This window comes from Pyrus communis, chromosome 4, assembly GCF_963583255.1.
Source record: "Pyrus communis chromosome 4, drPyrComm1.1, whole genome shotgun sequence".
NCBI classification, from domain to species: Eukaryota; Viridiplantae; Streptophyta; class Magnoliopsida; order Rosales; family Rosaceae; genus Pyrus; species Pyrus communis.
In genome coordinates, this window is record NC_084806.1 from 10153616 (window position 1) to 10170503 (window position 16888).

The 16888-nt window shown below is 35.8% G+C and overlaps 2 protein-coding genes across 3 annotated transcripts; one reads left to right on the plus strand and one right to left on the minus strand.

Annotated features, from left to right (window-relative positions):
- Positions 1–67: 67 nt before the first annotated feature.
- LOC137732293 (lipoamide acyltransferase component of branched-chain alpha-keto acid dehydrogenase complex, mitochondrial) lies at positions 68–3462 on the minus strand. 2 transcript variants are annotated; one of them, XM_068471601.1, is made up of 8 exons: positions 3006–3462; positions 2660–2818; positions 2275–2400; positions 1669–2042; positions 1237–1484; positions 1000–1088; positions 560–787; positions 68–361 (listed from the first exon to the last, which is right to left on the minus strand). In XM_068471601.1, the coding sequence occupies exons 1-8, from the start codon at positions 3195–3197 to the stop codon at positions 248–250; spliced, it is 1530 nt and encodes a 509-aa protein (XP_068327702.1). In that variant the 5' UTR covers positions 3198–3462; the 3' UTR covers positions 68–247. The 2 variants fall into 2 exon arrangements, with proteins under 2 accessions (XP_068327702.1, XP_068327701.1); XM_068471600.1 differs by having other exon boundaries at positions 2997–3462.
- A 10588-nt stretch (positions 3463–14050) lies between these two features.
- On the plus strand, positions 14051–16185 carry LOC137730446 (protein DETOXIFICATION 55-like). The gene is made up of 2 exons (XM_068469435.1): positions 14051–14180; positions 14299–16185. Exons 1-2 carry the CDS (start codon positions 14133–14135, stop codon positions 15805–15807), a joined length of 1557 nt encoding a protein of 518 aa, XP_068325536.1. The 5' UTR covers positions 14051–14132; the 3' UTR covers positions 15808–16185.
- The last annotated feature ends 703 nt before the right edge of the window (positions 16186–16888 follow it).

A 16888-nucleotide genomic window follows, 5' to 3' on the forward strand; every position in this document is an offset into this window, starting at 1 on the left:
GAAGCAAGAGAACTTAATCAACTTATTACGAAAATAAAATATCAAGTCTACATGTGAATTATTTATATATATATATATATATAAAATAAATATATAAAAAAAATAAAAAAAAAAGGCCAACTTCTCTTGAGCCGGCTGTCTTGCTTGTAAACAGAGCCTTGAAATCGAACTATGCAAGGGCAACAGGGAATTCAGTCAATTGGGAAGAGCATGTTTTCAAGCAGCGAGGCCATCGACGACCAGTTATCTATCTCATACGCAACATGAGCAGCTCTGGATTCTCTATATATTGTTTCCACTCGTTGCAGAACCTGGCAACAGTTGCTCCATCCAGCACTCTGTGATCTGCGCCTATATTGACCTGAGAAACAAAATTGTTATATTTCGACGGCCGACTATTTCATCACAGCATCCTAGAAAAAAGGCCCAATGTGCATGTCCATGGGGATTTGTAAGGGTGAGGGCACTGGCATGCAGTGATTTGGTAATTTGTATGGAAGTAATATGTAGATTTAACCTTTTCAATTGGTTTTATTGGAAAAACAAAAGAAACACTCACCGTCATAACTGAGACAGGATATACACCTCCGTCATCTGCAAATCGTGGAACCTTCTGAATTCGCCCAATTGCAATAATGGCAACCTCAGGCAAGTTCAGAAGAGGCGAACCATATTTCCCACCGATTGCTCCAATGTTGCTTAAAGTTATTGTTCCACCAGATATCTCTTCAGGCTTGAGCTTGTTTTCCAATGCCAATTGTTGTAACCGTGAAAGTTCCTTTGTTATCTGCACACATGGAACATATAAGTAATAAAAGCATATGTCATTCTTTCACCTGAGTAGGTAGAAATAATTGTAAATATCTTAGAATCGTAAAGTTCAACATGCAACCGAGAAATTGTTCTCCAAATCATGAATCTCATGCAAACAAACCAAGAAGTGTATACATATTCAGACACACAGTGTAAGCCATAGTTGAGAGGTGACATAGAACTAACCTCCAAAATGGAAAGAGATTGAACGTTCTTTATGATTGGCACAACCAGACCATATGGAGTAGCCATGGCAATTCCGATATTGTGCGAACCTATAACAATTTCCATTTTGTTAAGTCAAAACCCCACTTCAAGACAAAATTAATACTAGCAAGTTTTCCATGTCACTAATAAAAGACTAAGCTCAAGTAGAAACATTGCTGCAGCCAACAGATGATACTTGCCATGGAGTGTACAAACCTTTGAGGATGACCTCGAGTGACTCTTCATTGAAGCTACTATTCATCAACGGATATTTGCTCATGGCCACTGAGAGAGTCTTTATCAATAATGGAAGAAAAGTGTGCTTGACATTGGAATCGGTGTTATTACTTTGGAAAGAATTTTTCAGCTCCACAAGTGCATCACACTTTATATCCTCAACATAATGAAAATGTGGAACTTTTGCAGCCATGCTCATTGACGTAACCATTCTTCGCTGGAATCCCCTGAAATAACACATTTTAATTAATTCACGGCATACTTCACTTCGTCTTGAATAAGACCACTAAAAACAAATGTTCTCTATGAAATTCTAGTATTACGTGACATAAGTTTCAGCCATGGATCATACAAATGATTCATTAATGAACAAAGGAGGTATTCCAAGTTCATGTTTGCATGCTATATTACCTCAGGGTAACTGTCGTATCCTCATAATTCCATCCCGATTCAGCTGATGTATGTGCACAAGTCTCTTTTCTTCCCAAAGCTTTCTCAGGACTAGCACTCAAGGAGGCAGAAGGAACTTCAACGATTCCCTTCTGGGCAGCATATTTACGGACATCTTCTCGTAACACTCTCCCATCTTTACCGGTTCCAGAGACTTCATTTATATCTATATCATATTGCTTTGCAAGGCTCCGAACAGGAGGTGTAGACAAAACTCCGCCTATGTTATGTGTGTTAAGCTCAGAATCTAGTGACTTAGTGATTTCCAAATTCTCAAATATCTGCTTTGGAACGTGAGATTCCTTGACGGCCATCTTTAAAAGAATTTCTCCAACCTACGATTTAATTGAAACTTTAAATCATAAATAAGAGTTTGAATATGATTAAAACCAGAATGAGCTAATCCACATGAGAGAAATGATATGCTGTTACCAAATTTCTAAAGGAAAAATTCCCGTTACTAGTTCAATTTCTAAAGGGCCATTATTGTCCACTAACTCTCTTACATATGCGGACCTCTCCACAAATCCTCAAACCATAGGTTGTAAGGTGTAAAAGTATTCTGACCTTGACGATGTCACCAGGAATGTAGAGAAGCTGAGAAACTTTCCCTTGATAACGGCTTGTTATTTCGATGGTTGCTTTGTCACTTTGAACTTCACAAAGTGGCTGAAATTCGTCAACTTGATCCCCCTGCCAAAATCACAAATTAAACCTCAAATTCCACATTCTCTTCGAAACAACCTAATATCATATATTCATACTAAATGACACTCCCATTGTATGCAAAATGAAGACCGTCAATGTGGCTGTGCAGGCCTGCGAAAACTTCTCATTCAAATCTGACAAACCTTGCACAAATACGTGGATCAACAACATAAATGTATACAAATGCATGTGCAATTATATTGTACAGGATACGTTTATGCGAAAGGTAGAAGGAATAACAGACCTCCTGCACAAACCATTTGAGTAGCTCGCATTCGGCAATGCCTTCTCCGGTTTGAGCCAACGGTACATCAACTATACCATTACCATTAACCGCTGCTGCAACATCAGCCACTGCCTCACTTGAAAACCACCTCCCATTCACATTACACGCAATTCTACGCTAAAAATTCACAATTTGCAAAATAAATAAATAACCATACAGATTACGAACAAATTTACCAAAAAAATAGTTGAAAAGAACCATCTTTGAATGTAAATTTAAACAATTTCCACAATTTTGATTACTGACCAATCATTTAATCAGAACCAAGATTAATTAGCAAGCGAAAGAGACTTACAATGGATACCTGATCGGCCAAGCAGAACCAGGTGGAAGCGGCAGTAGAGAACGCAACGAGATCGGAAGAGGAGACTCGAAACGGAGAGTGGTGGGAAGAATGCACCGCCGCCGGCGACGGAGCTGAAGAGGTGTACGTACAGAGCCACGGGCCACCGTTGACCAAAGCCCGCTTATGCCAGAGCCGCCTAGCGATCATCATACTTTCTGGATTTTAAAATTTACTATAATTCTGAAGTAAAAATTATCGGAGTGAGCTCTCTACCTACGAGTGACTATATATTCTTGTTCTGCTGTTTCTGAATTTGGCTCTTTGATTTTAGTTTAAATTAATTTAATTTAACATAAATTAATTATGATTGGTTGGGATGGTTGCTGCATCAGCTGATAAGCTTTGCAATCGGCCATGCCATTTGGTCTTTTCAAGCTCTGCGAAGTGCAGGATAAACATCGCTCGACGTCTGACGCATTCGCGTGCATTTCTGATTCACTTCGATTTGCCACTTTTGTTTGTTTGTTTGTTTGTTTTCTGGCGAAGGCCCAAGAGGGGAGGACCCAGTGAATGAATCCACAAAGCCCAAGACAGAACAAGAAAGAAGCCCAATCTAACACTCGATGAGTACCATTACCAACCAACAATGTGTATGGACTTGTAACGAATTACCAAGACAGTGTGTCAGTCTAGCCTAGCCAGTCTAGGGGTGGGTACAATGCAGTTTGGCTCGGTTTCACACCTAAATTACGGGTCAACCACCATCTCCTCTCCTTGCTTTAATTTTTTTCCAATTTTTTTCTCAAATCTAAATCTTCATTCTTTGAAAGGGAGGAGAAACAACATAGAAATCATGTTATAATTCAAAGATGTGAAGAGTGTCGGGTGTAAAAAATAAAAATGAAAACATAAAATGTTTATTGTACCTAAGAGAGTGCGAGATGTGAGGATATTATGAGAATCTATGTGAGATGTATTAAGATAAATTTTAACTGAAAAAAACAGATATGAAATGTATTAAATATGTGAAGTATATTCAACAATATGTGAATGTTAATAAAACAAGCTTTAATAAGTTATACCAACTCTTTGTTAGCTCTACGCATTTTCTCTACCCCTTCTCACCCTGAAAAGTTGGGGGCATCACGTATTTGTTATGCCAATACTCAAAACCAATGAGGTGTGAGAGTAGTTGCAGTATCCTGTTGTGGATCCGCAAGTGTTACATCCGGTTACATTTTGGATACAAAGCTTAGATAATAGTTGGACGAGCTGAAAAGGACTTGGGTTTTGAACTAAGATGAACAAGGCTTCTTCGATCGAGATCAAATATTCTACCTCCAAAATGAATGTGGTCTCTCTATAATCCTAATTATTGTTTGACATATATTAAGTTTATGCTAACAAAAATAAGTTTATAAACACGTGTCTACTAATAATTGTGGCCACTGAAAGACCACACCTATTTTGAGTGCAGAAGATTTAATATCTCTTCTCTTTGATGGAAAGGAAAGGGATCCGGAAATTCCTTCCACCAAATCCATCAATCCGGACCCTTAAAATTTGATACAATAGCTAAAGTTATTATAACTTTTAAAAGGTTCCTGTTTTTAGTCGTTTGATCAAAATTTCAAAGGATCCAGATTGATGGATTTGGTGAAAAGAATCCGGAGATAATCTATTTCCGGATGGAAAGTTTAAGTTGATTAGACCAATGGCATGTGGGCATGCCACATCGTAGTGGTGATTAGTGGTGCCCCCACATGTAAGTGATTTTTTCATTTGTAATCACCAGTTGTTCAAAAGGGTTTTCCATGTAGATAATGTTTATATATATGTTATCGACACATCCAAACTGACCAAATAAATACATGATCCTAGTGTTTATATAAATATTTAAGTTTCAGGGCTAATTACATTTTTTAACATTTTAAAGTTGAGGTGATTTTTAAAATAGATCATGAGATTTTATTTTTTTAGATTGCACCTTTAGGCTTTGAAATTGTATTACTTTACACTTTTTGTCTATTTGAACCAAACTCACCACATAAGGGAGCTTGCTGAGGGTTTGTAGAGCTTTAAATTGGAGGCAGATTATCTGTCCTCCCACTTCCTGTGCCCTCTCGTGTTTTCCTGTTTTGTGTGGTGACGGTTAAGTCACGTTAACATTTTATATTATTTTTGTATAGAGATAATAAGACAAAAATAAATAGTAATATAAGATATTCACGTGACTTAATCGTAATCACACAAACAGAAAAGTAAGGGAAGGAGGGCAGAGAATCTGCCTCCCCTTAAATTTGCCTATATCCCCCGTGATGATGGTAGTATGGCGGCCCACTTGATGGCGTCACATTTTTTTTTCCAGATGGGTGGATCCCATTCTTGGGGTTTATCCTTTCCAGATTTTCTTTACAACATTATGGCAGAAGATGTAAACATTTCTCTCGAAATAGATTAATAAAATTTCTTCTACCGTTTGGTAAAAAATCATAGAATCAGTCCAATCAAAGGCACAAATTGATAAATTCAACAACTTATAAGGTGTAATACGACAAAATTAAAACCTCGTGGCCTATTTTAAAAATCACATCAAACTTGAGTGTTGCATATTATGGATGCCCTAAATTTCATGATGATACTCAAATAGTTAAATTATTTTTAAATTGATTTTGCTTGAATGATCTATGAGTGAAGCTTAAAAAAATTGACGTACGGTTAGAATCTTTAAATATAGTTTGATGATTTGATGGAAAATACCTTAAACATACATGCATGCAATCTGTCACTCATGGCGGGGCAAGTGACATAATAGAGTTTGTTGTTTGAGTTCTTCCGAACAATGCCTGCGAGCTTGGGACCAAAGATAGTGCGTTATACGAACAGAGGTCACACAAACCATGAGAGAGAGCGTTGGAAGTTACTGGATATGCAAACACACTACGAAGAGAACATTTAGCCAGACGGAATAACTTCGTCAGCTAAAAGCTGCATTAGCCCTCACACAGTTTAGCCAACGGAGGTTCGTTGGAAAAGAATAGTCGGGAAAAACCCGTCGACCAAAATCTTAAACAACAAAAACACAAATCCGTTGGGCAAATTTTATCGGATGAACGTGCGTTGACTAAATTGACTTGACAAAATCCACTTGCCCGACGAATGATATCTTGTTGGCTAGCACATAATTAAATATTGTAATGAATTTGACCCGATGGTCCAGTCATCGGGCCAACTCTAAGAAACCAAATTTAAAACATATATTAAATTTTTTGCGCGACGAAAGCTTTTTTAATTAAAAAATAGGAAAAATTAGTATCATGTTCCTAGTCACCAATGTTCATTAACTAAAACCTTATTAGTTTTCAAATTTTAATCCAAGTCCCTAGCATTAATATAATAATGAATTTACATGTCAGTTACATAATTTTTTAAAATAAAAATTAATAATTGATTTATAATTTTAATACTCACACCTTTATTAAACTCCTAACTAATTTTTATTTCAAAACATTTCCAAAATAAATAAATTAGAATAAGTTTCTACCCATTAGCTTTTTCAAAAATGTTTTAATTTTTTTTAATCGTATATGCACCCATTCATTTAATTTTTTTTTCTTTCAATTTTTAATCTTAAAATGTACCCCATTCTTAAATATACCAATTTGTTATATGTAAAATGTACCCTTTTTTTATATAAAATCTATTCAATTTTTTCTAACCATTTTTAAACTTATATGGGTATATTCTTTTCTTTTGATTTAAGAATGTATTCATGTCAAGTTTAATCGAAGAAATTTACTAATATTATTAAGCCTAATATCTATTACATTTTTTTGTGTGGTTTTGAAGAATGTACCCATGTTTATATATACATACACACAATAGTATAATTTATATTTTAATCCCACAAATTATGGGTTTTTATTTAAAATCTCATTAATATAAACAACTATACATTTCAATTTTTAATTTAAAAAGTATAGTAACATACATAGAAATAAAGTATCACATTAATTTCAGGGATTTCGATCAAAAATTGAAAACTAACAAGGCTTAGGTCAAAGAATATTGATAGCTAAGGACCACATCCAAAATCTCCCTAAAAAATATTTATATCCAATAATTCATTTAATTCTAACTTAAAAAAAAAAACAATATTTACAATCAATATAAAATTGTTCGTACAATTATATTACAAAAACTAAACTACTAGGGTGGCTGGGGGAATGGTTGCAAAAGCTCGACTAGAGGCTTGGGAATCCTCATGCCAGAAGCTGACAAGAACTGGGCTACGGCAGCGAAGTACAGGTGTAATAATTCTCGATCTTTCACAGCAACTTGTGCCAAGTGTGCCACTTTTTCTTGTAGGCACTCACCTTCTTTCTTTTGGCGTGCTAGCTCTATCTCCACTTGTTGAAGTCTGGAATCAATCTTAGTTGATGGATTAGAGCCCACATAACAAAAAGACACCCCCCCCCCCCCCGACTTCCCAAACCCAACCCACTCTTAGGTCGCAAACTTCCTTGTCTTTCCGTCGCCCAACCCTATCCATCAGCAACTAGAGAAACACCTCTAGATTAGGTGTCAGCTCCTTCATAGGCACGTCCGGTAGCTGTTGGGAGAGGTTGGCGAGGTACTTGTCCTTCTTTTGAATCATAGAAGCCTACAAATAAATAAATAAATAAATAAAAAAGAAAAATAAAACAAAGGGAAACCAATTAAAATTTTTGATCATATTTGAAACCTTATTTATTGTAATGAAATTTACAATTAAAACATAGAAATGAATACTTACATAAATTTCATTCGCAATCTCGTTGCCATAATTGGCATGTGTCCCCCCCCCCCTCCCCCACCCCCACCAAACCTCCACCTCAGGGAAATGCTCCCCAGAATGGTGACACGGTAAGATAGAGGTCGAGAACAAGAGTGGTGAAGGACATCTTCTTCTCTCGTTACCTTTATTTGCCACCAATTTTTTTCCGTCCATTAAAAGAAACTTAATTAAACTTACCCAAAAAAAAATATAAAATTGAACTAAATTTTAATTACTTGAAATTTTTCACTTTGAAAATGAATGAACAACCACTACCACTCGTCCACCTTCTCCACAAAATCCTTGGGTGGTTATGTAAAAGCTGCCTCAGGCGTCGGAAAAATGTTGTAGTATTTGTGTAGCTCATACTTCCACTTCTTAATATCGGCCACTCCACATCCGCTCTATGTAATCGAGACAAGCCTTGTCCCGCTCGTCTCACTCGAGGTTGGCCTAAAATTTTCAAAAAAACCAAATAGTTTAGTTAAAACCACATAAAATAAGTAAAAGAAAAAAGCTAATAAATTAAGAAAGTTATTGCATATTTACCGAAAGTTTTCGATTCATCTCGGTAGAGCAAGTACAAGGAAAACGCTGAGTAAGGGTTGTGTCAGTGGAAATTTATTAAACGTCATGGTGAGCCTTTGACTACCGATAGTAGAACTTAGCCGACAAACATTGTTGGGCAAAGCCAACATAGCCAACAAAGACTAGATTCGTCGGGCAAACCGTCAAATATTGCGTGCCATTTTTCTCTCTTCGCTCCAAAATTTTGTCTGACGAATTGTGACTTGCCCTATGATCACCTTCGTCACATAAAGGTTTTGAATAAACCTTAAATGTTGACCATCTTTGCCCTACCGACTAAAAAATCTGTTGGATAAAGTCCTTTTCCTCGATGAAATTTGATTCGTCAAACAAAATTTTGTAAGGCATACCTTATTTTTTGGTAGTGTCATTTTCCCTAACAAGTAACAACCACCCCCACGAGATTGAATGAACATTGGCTAAGAATATTTGAAGGCAAAAAATCCCATCCAGGTCGATCAATTGGGGACCTGAAAAAATCCCATCTTCTCGAAGATATGTGATTGAAATGCAATGATCCGTCGACACGAATATTATTGAAAGGTGGGTGTAATAATTGTAAATGGAAGAAGGTATTGCTTTAGTCATTTGGTGTAACTAGACGCACATGCATGGTTCCATGCAAGTGTCACCCAAATAAATTAATTTCATTGGTGGTGATGATTCTTAATATCGATTAATTTGGTAGTAAGACAAGCATTTCACGATGGAGAACGAGGAATATATAGTAACAGTCATGAATAAAATTATGAGAATAATAAAGTTATTCCATGTATACAATATCAATAAAAATATATAGGCCATGAGATGCTTAAATCCACTTATGTACTAATTAAGTGAGTCCCACTTAAACAAAATCGATCAATAACTGGTTTCCTCTGGAAAAGGTTTTTCCCTCTAAACATAATTTAAACGAGTACTAAAACATAGAAATCAATTTTACCCGATACACTAGTCCACATTATAACGTTATTTCTCCAGAATTACATGTTTAAGTGAGGAACTTCGAGTAGTAGTGTAGAGGTACCGGGAGAATAGTTCGCCTATTCAAGTAGGGTTTACCATGAATTGTTAATTTGTTGAATCTTTGGTGTATATTGTATATATCTCAGATTTCTAATGAACTATGTTTTATTTGTATATCTATGGTACTGGTACAAATCATCACGTTGACTACAAACGTATCTCGAGATCAGAACATGACAATAATATCTTTGCTCTAAACATTACTACATGACAATCATAAAAACTAAAGAAGCAAAAAGGAAACAGTTGAACAAGTTTTTTGTTTTTCTCTCAAGAAATAACATTGTCAGATAAAGAAACATTTTAAGAGAGCTCAAGGTCTACAAAGGTAAGGTAGTTCTCTAAAAAGTAAACAATATATCTTTTCTCTAGAGACTGATACAAGCTATATCCCATGTTGAAGAATGCACGATGTTCTAAAAATCGCGAGGAGATAGTCAGGTGGCGGGTATGGATCTAGCGGGAATTTAGCCTTATATATATATATATAAAAGAGTCTACTTATACTTAAATAATACATAATTGTATTGAAAAACATAAACTACAAAATAGAATGATATATGAATTACAACTTACTATAACGTTATTGAAAACATGGGGAACAAACATAATGAATATTCATCCAAGTTTCTACAAGTCTCTACAATTTATTGAAAACATCAAATGCAAAATAGAAGTTACTTATTTTCTATGTAAATGAGAGTCGTAACCATAAATTATTTTCTTAATAAAGCAAAAAAAGTCACAAAACCTCTAGCCCACCTATGCTCGCCTAGGCGGGTCAGAGCACCCTAACTTTTTTTATTTTAAACGTCTAGAAATTAAACGTGACGGTAGCCAACCGCCTATAGCACCTAGGCAATCCTAGACGACCCCTTTTAGAACACCGAGAATGCAACCCCATATTAAAAAAATACATAAAGGAGTCCTATAGATGATTATATCTAGTTCGATCAAGAAACTTAAAGCATGTTTGGTATTGAACTCATATTCATTGTTTTAAGCTTATTCTTAAAATCCAAACTCAAGTATAACTCAAAACTATAACTTATTACTTAAAAATAGATAAAGTGTGTTTTTAGGATTTTTTTTTTTTTTGTTTTTTCAGTGCAATCCTTTTTCTCCCGATATCACAACCAACATTAAAAGCGCCAACAAGCTCCCTTTCCTTGTCTCTGCTTCCATTCGCCCTCGCCACAAACCTTATGCAACCCAATTTCAAGCCAACCCTAACACCTGAACTGGCAAACGGGTCATGTTGTCGTGTCGTATCAAATCCGTTATCTTAACAGATTCTTAATAAGTGACTTGATAACAATCTAACTCATTAACGGGTTAACATGTTATTTTTGTGTCGTTTCGTGTTTGGTTAATGGGTTATGCAAGAAATTGTTATACTTGATGTCTAGACCTGGCAAACTGGTTGTGTCGTGTCATTTTCGTATCATACATATTATCTTAATAGATTATTAACATGTGAATCAATAATGACCCGACTCGTTAATCAGTTGACCTGCAATTTGTTATTTTCGTATCAAGTTAATAGGCAAAAAATTGTCCGGCCTACCTAACACCCTTCTTCGTCTGAATTGGTTCCCTATGCCTTCCTCTGGCGGATCCTCTACTTCGCCGCTGAGATCGGTTTCTCCAAATCTGTCCTTTTCAGCATCGAAACGTCGTGTTGACCAGTCAATATACAGATTCGTCGTTGAAGTTCTAGAGAACTGTATCTACAAGCGGTTTGCTTACAAATTTTTGGTTTATTTCGGGTATTTTTTTTAAGTGCTTGCCACGTTTGACCATGGAGATAAGGATGAGGAGATAGAAAGGGCGCGTAGGGGAAGGGGAATGGGAGGGGGAGGTCAAGGATAAAGGAAGTGGGGTCTTTTTCTTTTTACTTTTTAATTGTTAAGAAAGTAATTTTGAATTTCATGCTAAACAAGTTTTTGAATTTTATATAAAATTATATTAAGAGATGATCTTAAGAAATATTTTCAAAATTGATGAATTTTTTTTAATAGGATATCAAACGGCCTTTAAGAACATAAAGTTTTATTAAGCCAACCCTTTTTTTTGGGGTAAGTAATAACCAAGATCCTTTTGTTTTTCCTCACCCAACTATCAAACCTAGAGCGTGCAACAGAAGAAACTAAGAGCTAGTTGATACTGAAAGGAGGGTTGGTTGTAGTAACTTTAATAAAGAAGCTGTGTGCTTCAAGAAGAAAGGTGGAGGTTTGGCTTGTTTGGTCCGCTTCCCTCTTATGGTTTGGTTTATATTGAAACACATGTTGATAATGCATGTGACGCAAAAGAAAATGCTTCCATCACTACCTAAATTTCTATATACTTTCTAAGTAACACATGTGCACATGAAGGCCACCTCGTGCACCAATTAACTTCATTGGGGCCATGTGATAGGAGATTGAAGAAGAAGGTAACCTAATTATACAGTAACAATTCATCATAAAAGGTACGAATTATGAGTTTTCTTCAAGAAATCTAATTAGAATCAAATTAAACTAGCTAAAAGTTTCTTGATGAATAGATGTATCAGGTTCGTGCCTCATTCAGTTAGGCTCTTATGACAAGTGGTGCCCTTGTGGGAATTATGTTTTGTATGGTTTCAATCGTTAGTTAATTATAAAATGCTTACTTTAGGAAGTAGGCTTCTCTACTTGTATTTGTTTTTGTGTTGATACCAAATTTAAGTAGTTGCTGAATAAATATGCGTGTAAGGTTAGTGACACACAGTCTTTATCTTGTTGCTTGAAAATATTACAAATACTGAGTTTCATGGATGAAAGTTGAATAAAATTGTGAGTACTTCGTGCCCTTTTTTTTTCTTTTTTTTTTTTTTTGTTTGGACGGATGAAAGTGTGTACTTGTGCTAAACCTAAAAGTACATAGCACAGCAAAGAGGATATGAACTTTAGCAATATTCGTAAATAATGAATATATTTTAGTAGAAAGACTTGAAAAGCAATATTGAGGATATTAATAAATAAGAATGTAGGAAATAGAAAGACATTGACAGTCACCAAATTGCCTCACGTGAAGAAAGAATCGAGCAGTATAAAGACTGGTGTTTGGTTTGTACTGAGAGAGATGGTGGATATGTTCTTGTTTATTTTGAAAACTGACAAAATGTGCTTAAACAATAGGGGCGTGGGTATGACAAGAGGGCACGATTACTGCTTAAATATTCACACGGTTTAAACAAGGTTCATGTGCATGCCTATTTTCATTCGGTCCATATCCCTCTACCTTCCAATGTTTGGTATTGTGTACCTCTATATGTTCTTAAGGAAAAAGTACCAATTGTTTTGCACCGAGTATTAAGGCACCTTTTCAATAGTTTGATATTTGGTGATCAATAATGTATCAAGTACTGTAAATCGATATCAATATATAATTATCTCATATTCTTAACTTATAGCCGAAGGCGTTGATAGTATTCTCTATGGAACATGAAAATTTGCATATATAATAGTTTAAAAAAAATATTGGACCCAAGAGGCACACATGCTTTCCCATCACTCAGTACAAATTGTTTTAAGTGTGTGACTCAAGCGAGGCCAAATTAAAGTTTACAGAATCATGAGAAACTTTTATGGTAGCAAAAGTTACCCGGTGTACTATTTTACGTGTTGTGATAAAATTGGATGATAAAGTTGATATGTCTTGAAGAAAGTTAATGTTCTATCATAAAATCAATTGACAATATGAGGAGAAGCTCAACTACTTACAAGCACATGCAAGGTCTCTCCTCTTATCAATGTGACAAATTTCAAGCCCAACATGTGAGGAATTTGTAGCCTAACACGTGGACAATATAACTTGGGTGACGTGGAGCACGTGTGGCCGTTAGACTTCGCACACTCGACAACCCGCTTTGATACCATGAAAAAAAGTTGAGGTTCTACCATAAACCCAATTGGCAATATGGGAAGAGCACAACTACTTAATAAGCACATGCAAAGTCTCTCATCTAATCAACGTAGGATTCATTCTCAACATGAGGAAAGTTAATGTTACATGTTATGATAAAATTGGATGATAAAGTTGATATGTCTTGAAGAAAGTTAATGTTCCATCATAAAATCAATTGGCAATATGATGAGAAGCACAACTACTTAATAAGCACATGCAAGGTCTCTCATCTAATCAACGTAGGATTCATTCTCAACATGTCTCACTTATACGAATATAAAAAAAATTAAAAAAAAAAAAAAAACAAGTCCACATATTTGATATAACAAAAACTCCACGTACGTAGCCGTATTCTGGGTATGCCAAAAAATTGCTCATAAAAGAATCGCATAGGAGGTTTTAAGTAATTTTCTTTTTTAATATAAGTGATATTCTAGACTATATCATCTACACTAGAAGGAGAAGAATTGAACTTTAATGCAAAAGAAGAACACGCATATATACTCTAACCGACTTTACTGCTCTGAAACAACTGTTAAAGTGCTCTCATTGTATCAAAAAGTTGTACCTTTTGAGAGATAACTATAGGTAACTACCGGAGAACAAAAGAAAACTCGATCAATCTCACTGGCAGAACTCCCATATATCGATCCTTATAAATACCTTGCACGTACATTCATTAATTTCCCAAGACAGTTGCCCCTCTTTCTCCGATCCCTCTCTGTCTCTCATAACACAAAGAATTAAACAAGCAAGCTAGAAACAAGGCAAAAGAAACAAAGATCATGGTTGAAGCAGCAGAGCCATCCCAAAAGTGCCCGACAATGCCAGAGGTACAAAATCCTACAAACATTCAAAGAATTGTCTTCATCGCATAGTATCATTAATTAACTTCTATTATTTTTTTTGAATCAATTTTTTTTATCTTTTCCAATTTTGAACATGTTCTAGGTGGTGGAAGAACTTCACAGAATGACAAATATTGGCTTCCCAATTGCGGCCATGAGTTTAGTGGGTTACCTAAAAAACATGGTCCTAGTTGTATGCATGGGAAGGCTTGGAAGTCTTGAGCTAGCAGGTGGGGCTTTAGCCATTGGCTTCACCAACATCACTGGCTACTCAGTCCTCTCTGGCTTGGCCATGGGTATGGAGCCTCTATGCAGCCAAGCTTTTGGTTCACAGAACTTCTCCATAGCTTTCCACACTTTACAAAGAACCATTCTCTTATTGCTTCTCACTTCTCTTCCTATTGCTTTGCTTTGGGCCAATCTTGAACCTCTCATGCTCCTCCTCCATCAAAACCAAGATATAACAAAGATTGCTAGCTTGTATTGCCAATTTGCCATCCCTGATCTTCTTGCCAATAGCCTTCTTCATCCCATACGTATTTTTTTACGTAGTCAAAGCACAACATGGCCATTGATGTGGTCCACTTTACTAGCAATCATTCTACACATTCCTCTCACAATCTTCTTAACCTTCAATCTTTCCCTTGGGATCAAAGGAATAGCAATTTCCACTTCTCTTACCAATTTTATCACTCTATTTTTTCTTTTGGGCTATGTGGTCTATGCCCATGTCGCAAAAAAATCTATTTATTGTTTGGTAACGGACCAGTGTGAACCTACTACTAAGTATGAAACAACACAATTATTGTCCCAGCCATTATTACCCAAAAAAATAGTACCACTTTCGTTGAGGAAAACGCTAGGAGCTGACGAATGGAGTATCCTAATTCGACTTGCTTTCCAAAGTTGCTTAGGAGTGTGCTTAGAATGGTGGTGGTACGAGTTCATGACAATTCTAACCGGTTACCTTCAAAAACCTCACATTGCCCTAGCAGCATCAGCCATAGTGATACAAACCACATCTCTCATGTACACATTACCAGCGGCACTAAGTGCATCAGTGTCTACACGAGTAGGCAACGAGCTAGGGGCAGGCCAACCCGAAAAGGCACGTTTAGCGGCAGTGGTGGCAGTGGGGATGGCACTAGTGAGCTCATTGTTGGGCTTGTCATTGACCACTCTAGGGAGAGGAGCATGGGGAAGAATCTTCACAAATGATAATGAGGTTTTGGAGCTAACAATGAGTGTGCTACCAATTATTGGACTATGTGAGATTGCTAATTGTCCACAAACTACAAGTTGTGGGATTTTGAGAGGAAGTGCTAGGCCAGGCATTGGGGCATGGATTAACTTTTACTCATTTTACATGGTGGGTACGCCTGCGGCAATAGTCTTGACGTTTGTGTGGAGGTTAGGGTTTAAAGGGCTTTGTTATGGACTTCTAGCAGCTCAAATTACATGTGTGGTGTCCATATTAACAGTGGTTCATAAGACAAATTGGGAGAGAGAATGTCTCAAGACGAAAGAACTTGTAGGAAAAAATAATGACAGAATGGCTGCATTTGCACATGCAGATGAAACAGTCAAATGTGAAGAGGGTGTTGCAAATTAGAAGATTTTGAAAAGTCCAAAAGATTTCGTGGGAAAAAGTCTATGCATTTCACATGCACACCAAACAGTTGGTTAAATGTTGAAACTCAAAACACTAGACAAGTAGAGTATTCAAAAGTGCAAAGGATTTCGAGGATGGAAGTATGTTGCATGCTGATTGATCGATAGAAGAACAATCTCATAAATAGTTCCCATTCTTCCATGCAATATATTATTTGTAATGTTTTTGCGGTTGTTGTCTAGCTATTTATAGGTGCTACTTGTTTATAGCTTTTACATGTATTCTTCTTGTAATATATAGTCATACAAATTAATATTATATATCCTATAAATTTGATCTTTAATTACACGAGTGTCTGATCTTAGGTGAAAATTTTGATGAAGGCTTGCTGGCTACCAAGCCTACCATTATAAAATAGGGAATTTTAACGAAAAAGCTTCTGGTACTATTCATTTTAACGAAAAATTACATTTTTACACTAAAAAGTCAATCCTGGTACTATTCACTTTACCCTTTATTTTTTCATTTTAGTTAAAACTCAAAGTTTTCAAGCCCTTTTTATTAGTTTTTCTTATAAAATACTTACTTTTAACTCTAACTTGGTCTAACTTGGCGATTCAATCGTTAAGTTTCTCGTATATGTTCACATTCTTTAATTTAAATTTTTATAAGAAAAATTAATTATCATCTTTATTAATGTTACATTAAAAAGAATCAAGCCATAAATTATTATGGGGTGTGCTATCCACACACCCCATTTTACTTCTCACTACAAATTTAGTCTTCTTAGCATTACCCTTAACAAAATTACTCTCTTTATAGCACCGAATTTTTTTTCGTAAGTTGTTAGGTAATTAAAGATCACAAACTAATCACACATATTTTCATGAGTAGTAATAATAACATTTTTATATTTTCAAGCACTCCCTTCTTTTTATGTATTAGAATAAATAAATAAAATCACGAAACATACATCAAAGAAAAAAATGCAAATAAAAGAGGAGTGCCAACATCATGATGCCCCCTTAATTTGTTCCATTTTCACGTGAGTTTTGGTGCAAATCTTGGAAATCTTTTACGT